A 7,961-nucleotide genomic window follows, 5' to 3' on the forward strand; every position below is an offset into this window, starting at 1 on the left:
TTAGAGAGACCACATCGGCAACACATTTCTAGTTCTCAATGGCAACTAACATATATTGTTCGCGCAGCGATGTACATCCAAACAGAATAACATACTGCATAACAGGTCCCTACTGCCACCTTTCACCACACATCAGAACATTACTGGTTCCCAGTATTAGGCAATTAGCCTCTCACCTTCGAACCGAACGTACTAACTAGAGCGTGCTCCGAAAATCACAGAAAGCCCACGGCAATCACAATGGGAAGCACAGGGAGCAGAAGGGTGCGGCATTGGGCCAACAGTGACGGGCTGGAGCCGCTTGGAGTTGGAGTGGCGGTTGAATTTTTGGTGCTAATCTTGCTGCTGTAAGAAAGAAGAAGGAAAACAATAGTTAGTGCAAACTGTTGATCAGACCAGTAGGTGGGCATGTTCATCACATTTGCAAAGAGAGATCAGAGAGTTTTTTCTTACCCGGCTGCCATGTAAACACAAGTGTCATAACCTGCAAGCAAGCAATACAAAATCATTGAAAAGATTATCCAGCTGACACTAAAAGCAACATCGACAGTAACATTAAACCAACAAGTACAAGCAAAAACTGGTCACACTTCACAGCTCATAGGAGAACACTAGAGTAGTGATGCAGAGGCAACACACGAGAATCACAACTGGTTTAGCCATATCTTGTACTAATTCATTTCATCTAGCATTGCGTGAAGCAGCATGCGACAGCACCCATCGGTAAGCTATATATTAAATTGTAACTCCATGATCAAACTTCCATATTAAATTGTAACTCCATTATCAAATTGAGGCCATTTATATTATAAAAATGTCTATGCATGATTTTTTCTTCTTATCAGAGCATAAGTCGATTCATGCAGAACTAGCAAATAAGAAGATTATGCCTGTGAATCCTATGAAATGTTATAGCATAATTGGCGTACAAAATGAATCGATCATATCTCAAAACTGATGATGCACATGCCATTTTTCTAACCTAACAGATTTTAGCTAGAAGCGGCAGAGGGGAGAAAACGTAATAAAATTATTAAATTCATGATTAGGCATTCAAAAGTCAAAAGTTTATGTTATTACAGTAAATTCAGCAATGCACTATCTTCTCTGTAGTCTCTAGACAAAAAGAAACTCAGTTAACACCTGATAACTGTGTATATATTCTTCAAAAGAAATACCCAGCTACATGCCCAGAAATACAGCTAGCATTATATCAATGGACTTACAGTTGCAATTTCAGTCAAGGACCTGGATAACTACTATCATAAACACTGTAGTCAGCACATATTGTCTGCAAGTGTAGGCTTACAATTGGCTAGTTTTCAATATTCAGACTACATCCAAAGCCAGTAATGATGCAGAGATATTATACTCCAGTGCAAGCATTCCTTACATTATCAATGTAGTTGTTGTAAGCACAGGATACTTACTTGGATCTTTCGTCGTCCTCATTCCAGCACCACCAAATCCGCAGGCCACATCAGTGGCTCCATTTTGCTGATAATAGCTGTTGAACGCATATGAAGCATGTGAAACCAATGTGTCGGGCTGGTAGCAGGGTTGGCTTGGCTGAATAGCAGAGCAATCGACATTGCCTGGACCGCATGCCCAATTCAAGCCATTCTGCAGAGCCGTCTCCGAGACATTGGTTGAAGCAACACACCAAGTACCATTTGAACGGTTTCCTCCAGTCATGATGTCCACATTTCCTCGGCCAGTCCAATCTATGCTGTAGATGGAGCTTTGGTCTGGAGAGAACAGTCCCCAGTTCCTCTCGGACTCGATGCCCGGCTTCCTGTTCTCATTGAACAAGGAGAAGATGTAGACATCTATTTCTTCCCCAGGCTTGGCAGGCGTGCCGCTGTCATTGACAACATGGCGTATCAGATTGGTGTTGTAAGTCTGAGCATTGTCCGGAGTCGCCCCGGTCTCCTTGGGAGCTCCCTTGTGCGGCCATCCCGTCTCGGTGATCATGATCTTGAGTGTCTTGAAGTTCAAAGCCATGAGCGCGAAGAAGATGGAATCGACCTGCGCATCAAACATGTTTGTGTAGACCAATCCGGTGTTGGGATCAATCACGCCCTGGGACTGCGGCGAGAAGAGGGCGTAGTTCAACGAGACATTGCTGGGCGAGTTCTGGTAGGCGTAATAGGGGTACAGATCGACCATGAAGGGCGCCTGGTTCTCCACGAGGAACTCCAGCATGGGCTTGAGGAAGTGCGCGTAGCTGCTGTTGAACGCCCCCGCGGACGGCGGGAAGGAGCGGGAGAGCACCCCGAGCGAGTGCGTGCTGGAGATGGTGATCTTCTTGTGCATGCCGACCTTCTTGAGCGCGGCGTGCACATTGCGCATGGCCGGCACGACGAGGGCGGAGACGTTGATGGGGCTCTCGGTGATCTCGGCGCCGACGGTGATGTGGGTGATGGCGGTGGCCGGGTAGTAGGGGAGGATGCTGTTCTTGAGCCAGGTGTCGACGTTGGACTGGTACTGCGAGAAGGCGAGGAGGTCGGCGTTGGGGACGCCGACCATGAGCTCGACGCTGGTGTTGGCGAAGGCCTTGATGACGTCGGCGTTGGTGTCGTAGATGCGCACGTACTTGATGGACTGCTGCTGGATGAGCTGCGCCACCTTGTCGGGCCCCGGCAGGTCGTCGGCGTTGCGGCCGTAGCAGATGCCGGTCTTGCCGCCGTGGCAGTGCCCTGCAAAAGCCCCACATCAGGATTCAGGGGCGCGCAATCTCTCTTTATTTTAGCCACCATTGATGCGTCCATTTAATATTCTACAAATTCCATGCCAGAAAAACAAAGAATCTGAAGGTTGGGTAGTAGATAAAGGTCATGGGACATGGGGATTAGATCATTGGATTTCCCCCAAAAGAACATATTCGTCGGACACCATCACGGCACCATACACATTGCAGGTACTCTAGCTAGCACCCAGCGGGAAGCAAGGCATCTGGCACTCGCCGTCCACTTAACTAAGATTTCACATTCCAAAAGGGCAACCACTACTATTATCTAGTACCAGAAGACGAACTGAGGGAGCATGTGGTTCAAGGACTCACCCACGAGCAGCAGGAAGAGGAACGCGGAAACCGCCGCCGCATGCCGCCCCGCCATTGGCGTCCCAGCACCGAGCTGGGCCTCCTCCTCGCTGACAAGGCCTTGCTCTTGCCGTCCGCGCTCCTGTGCTGGCTACGCGGCCGGGGAGTGTGCCCGTTGAGTGGAGTGGAGGGGAGGGGAGGATGAGAGAGGAGGAGGGCTGATGCCTGACGCTGGCCACGGGGCGCAGGCGGCGCAGCGGAGCAGACGTGGAATGGAGTGCGCGCGTGACTGTCGCGGGCGGGCGGAAGCGGACGCGGACGCGAGGGGGTGCGTTATAAAATAGGGTTGAGGGTGTTTAAACGGAGGTCGCACGGGTCCGGAACAGAAACGGAAGGGGGGAGGGGAGGGAGCCGATGGACCGAGCAGCAGCAGCGGGGAATTTCCTGAGGGAAAAAAAGGTAGGAGCAGCGAGGAATGTTCGCTTGGACAGGGACCACACGGCTAAAGGTTGACGCGTGAGCTCACGGGGTCTTGGTAAAAATTGACCTTGGAACATTGGCTCGTGTCGAGTGACGTAGCTAATAATTCGTGAGGAAATAGCTAACCTGATTTGTTTCCTGCCAGTGATTGCATTTTCCAAAGATCTTGGCTTTAACTATCGGTAATTGTAGCTGGCGAACGTTCGCTACATGGAGGTGGCAAATGAACCATCTTTCATGGCACTTTGAGTTGTGAAACGAGATCAAGCGACGGCTATTTTAAACGAAAATTGCCTTCTCGGAGAGAAAATGTCATGTCGCCTGAAGAAACTGCCACCTCACCTACTGCCACACAACTAAAAAATGCCATGTGAACATCTGCAACTACCACCCTCCCTGGCGAACGTTTGCCGGGTAAGGGGGTCCTTAATTAAAGGTCTCACGTGGGCGGTGGAATTTCATAGTGGCTTAAATCTTACTCCGACGCTTTGAAATACTCCTACCGGTGAAACTTATATGAACCACCTCTTACATGGATGTTGAAAAAGAAACTTATACTCCCTCCATCCAAAAATAAGTGTCGGTGATTTAGTATAGACCCTCCAACACTTAATTTTGTGAGGAAGGGAGTATGAAAGTTCTTCAACACCGATGTGAAAACATGTGTGGATGTCAACTAATTTGGAAAGCCTCACTAAAAAGCTAATTCGAAAAGACTAAAGCCTTTCCAATAAAAATACACATGAAGTGCACACTTTTTTAGAATCATGCAAGAAAGGAAACACAACCACTTCAACAGCTACAAGTCCAACAAAACAAAGCTAAATACAGCCTAAAACGACAAGACAAGACACAGAAGCTCAACATGATGACCACCACTAAGAAGCAGCTAAGGAAGGATCGGTCGTCCTAAGCTTGCCATTTCCCATTGCTGGTTTCATGGCTTGTCACTATAATGTTGCTTTATGTCGCACAATTGTGACTTCTTCACCTCTCTTGAGTTATGTTGAGACCATCGCTGGTCAATGAACGACACGCCAGAGTTTCGGCTCGGATTTCGGTTATGAGCATGTTTACATCCGCAGTGGCAACATCGTAGCGAATATTATTCAGCTTCCTCTTGAGCCTGTGTGTATGTGTTAAAAAACTGAATACTGATCGAACGAGACAACATTTTAGTCCATAGTATTCAACCTTAAATCACAACTAAAACCAACCATTTTGCATGTATCATTTGTTTGGCATAATCCCGTCACTAGAGATAGAAGATCTGATGGTTGACCGTTGAAGAAAGTACTTGGGAGGCATGATTAGGCGGTGCTAGTGGGCGTTAGTGAGATACTTGAGTACTATATTTTCTTCTACCCAAAATCCCCTTGATATGTTTCTGTTTTGAAAAGCTAGAAAAATGCAAAATTCATCCAATAATTTTTTGCTTGCTCCATACCTAATTAACAGTCAAGGTCTAACTCGTGGACAAAATTAGTGCTATGAAACTATTTGTGGCAGGGCGGTGAGCTTAAGTGCAATCATTCGAATGCAAATATCTCTTAATTATGACTGTGGGATTAGAATGGATATATTATGAGCCGATAAACCATTTTACTCATATGTCAATTTCCTTTTTATTCTTATTATTCCTTAATTTCTCGAGGACGAGAAAAGCTTATGCTCGGGGGAGTTGATGAGTCGACATTTTGTCACTTTTGTAAGCGGGTTTTGAGTTGGTTTTCATAGGTTTTCGATATTTCTCACGCCTTTCTAACACTAATACTTTGAGAAAGAAAACAACTTAGTTTTGCTATTGATGTGCAGGAATAAATATATTTGGAAGTCAATATCCTGTCAAATAAAGCCATTTGGAGCAACTTATTCTTTAGACAAAAATTCAACCGAGCAACCAGAGGGCAAGACGACGCATGGTACGAACGCTCCCGCGTGTATTAGCAGTCATACCACACGGCGTGAGCACCACTTCATGAATCCAAGCAACTTTCGTGAAGGGGCATCGACCATCACAAACAAAGATGCGCCACCAGCCCACCACACCATCGAGAACAGAGAGGGACGAGATCCATAGAAGAAGAATCGTCGGAGATCCATTCCTTCTCTTCTACCCATCTCCATTTTCATTCACCGCAACACCACCATAGGGAGAGGAATTCTAAGTTATAAGATTAGGGTTTGTAACTCTATTCATACTCATCTTGAGAGCAAGACGTGTTTAATCATTCATCTTATTATGGATATTTGTGACATTATTGAGATGATTTTCCTTAGTCTGGTTACCGTTAAGTTTGGTTATTCCCTTCTCATGCACGAGTAATCCCCAAGCCATAGGAGATGTACGGGATTGGTCTTCATTCGTGTCTACTCTATATGTCAGCATTTGTGATTATAACTTTATGATTGTTAAGTGAGTTATTTATCTGTGGTCCATGTAATGTGTGTCGTCCAATATAAGGGCCCATGCAACATGATTTGAAGACCTGCACAGGTAAACACATCTTTTTTAGTAAATATGTGACCTCCAAGTGACAAATGTTAATAAGGAGCGAAGACAATATGAGATAACGGTGTTCCACGAAACCTAATGCATTGTTCTGGTTTTATGACCTTAGTTGCGGAAACGACCATGTCATGATGACGTTGACGCAGAACTATAAGGGAGAACGAATCTGGCGTGAAGGAGTTTGAAGAATTAAGGGTGATTCGCCTACCAAACAAACATTTGAACGAATCTTGCTGAAAACGTCTTATTGTTTTCTTCTGCTCCTTGTTGGGTTAGACACTCTTACTTATCGAAAGGACTACGATTGATTCCCTATACTTGTGGGTCATCAGCCATCATCACGTTCGCCCAAGTCAATTTCGTCTAATACAGCTTGGGCGGCCTTAGCCCACTGTAGAAAATCGTCTGCGTTAAGCGCGGGCCCCGGGGCGAACGCTGGCGCGAGCCCTGGGGCGAACGCTGGCACGGGCACGGGCGCATCCATCTGCGCAACCTCCTCCAACGCCTTGTCCATCTCTGCCCACAAGGGGACCAGAGGATCCTCTTCCTGCTCCTCATCAATGACGCCAAAATAGAAGACTAGGGGTGCGCATGGATGAAGTGTTAGTGTTGGATTAGATGGGAATGGTGCGAGAGAAGGGACGACCACCATCTTATAGCTCGCTATAGGTGAGCTCTCCATTAAGGAGAGGTGGTCGGATAGGCGGCCGAAGGGGCGGTCAAAGTCTTCCCCAGCCTCATCTCACTCCTTCAGTACGCACACACTACCACATCGACGCGACATCCGCTGGTCAAAGGCATATCTTCCGGTGAGAATCGCTGACTTGGCCTGCTCGATGCCTGGACGCTGGCCGCAGACACTAATACGTCTCCAACGTATCTACTTTTCCAAACACTTTTGCCCTTTTTTGGACTCTAACTTGCATGATTTGAATGGAACTAACCCGGACTGACGTTGTTTTCAACAGAATTGCCATGGTGTTATTTTTGTGCAGAAATAAAAGTTCTTGGAATGACCTGAAAATCAACGTAGATTTTTTTGGAATATATAAAAAATACTGGCGAAAGAATCAAGGCCAGGGGGCCCACACACTGTCCACGAGGGTAGGGGGACGCGCCTACCCCCTGGGCGCGCCCCCTTGAAGGAAATATGCCCTAGAGGCAATAATAAAGTTGTTATTTATATTTTCTTATATCATGATAAATGTTTATTATTCATGCTAGAATTGTATTAACTGAAAACTTAGTACATGTGTGAATACATAGACAAATAGAGTGTCACTAGTTTGCCTCTACTTGACTAGCTCGTTGAATCAATGATGGTTATGTTTCCTAACCATAGACATGAGTTTTCATTTGATTAACAGGATCACATCATTAGAGAATGATGTGATTGACTTGACCCATCCGTTAGCTTAGCACGATGATTGTTTAGTTTGTTGCTATTGCTTTCTTCATGACTTATACATGTTCCTATGACTATGAGATTATGAAACTCCCGAGTAATGGAGGAACACTTTGTGTGCTACCAAACGTCACAACGTAATCGGGTGATTATAAAGGTGCTCTACAGGTGTCTCCGATGGTACTTGTTGAGTTGGCATAGATCGAGATTAGGATTTGTCACTCCGATTGTCGGAGAGGTATCTCTGAGCCCTCTCGGTAATGCACATCACTATAAGCCTTGCAAGCGTTGTGACTAATGAGTTAGTTGTGGGATGATTCATTACAGAACAAGTAAAGAGACTTGCCGATAACGAGATTGAACTAGGTATGAGGATACCGACGATCGAATCTTGGGCAAATAACATACCGATGACAAAGGGAACAACGTATGTTGTTATGCGGTTTGACCAATAAAGATCTTCGTAGAATATGTAGGAACCAATATGAGCATCCAGGTTCCGCTATTGGTTATTGATCGGA

At 45.9% G+C, this 7,961-nt stretch overlaps 1 protein-coding gene across 1 annotated transcript; it reads right to left on the reverse strand.

Moving 5' to 3' along the window:
- On the reverse strand, window positions 1-3,353 carry LOC119268899 (glucan endo-1,3-beta-glucosidase 13-like). Its single transcript, XM_037550614.1, has 4 exons — window positions 3,065-3,353; window positions 1,431-2,699; window positions 454-484; window positions 1-345 (listed from the first exon to the last, which is right to left on the reverse strand). Exons 1-4 carry the CDS (start codon window positions 3,117-3,119, stop codon window positions 216-218), a joined length of 1,485 nt encoding a protein of 494 aa, XP_037406511.1. The 5' UTR covers window positions 3,120-3,353; the 3' UTR covers window positions 1-215.
- Between the last annotated feature and the right edge of the window lie 4,608 nt (window positions 3,354-7,961).

Source organism: Triticum dicoccoides, chromosome 3A (assembly GCF_002162155.2).
Source record: "Triticum dicoccoides isolate Atlit2015 ecotype Zavitan chromosome 3A, WEW_v2.0, whole genome shotgun sequence".
Lineage (NCBI taxonomy): Eukaryota > Viridiplantae > Streptophyta > Magnoliopsida > Poales > Poaceae > Triticum > Triticum dicoccoides.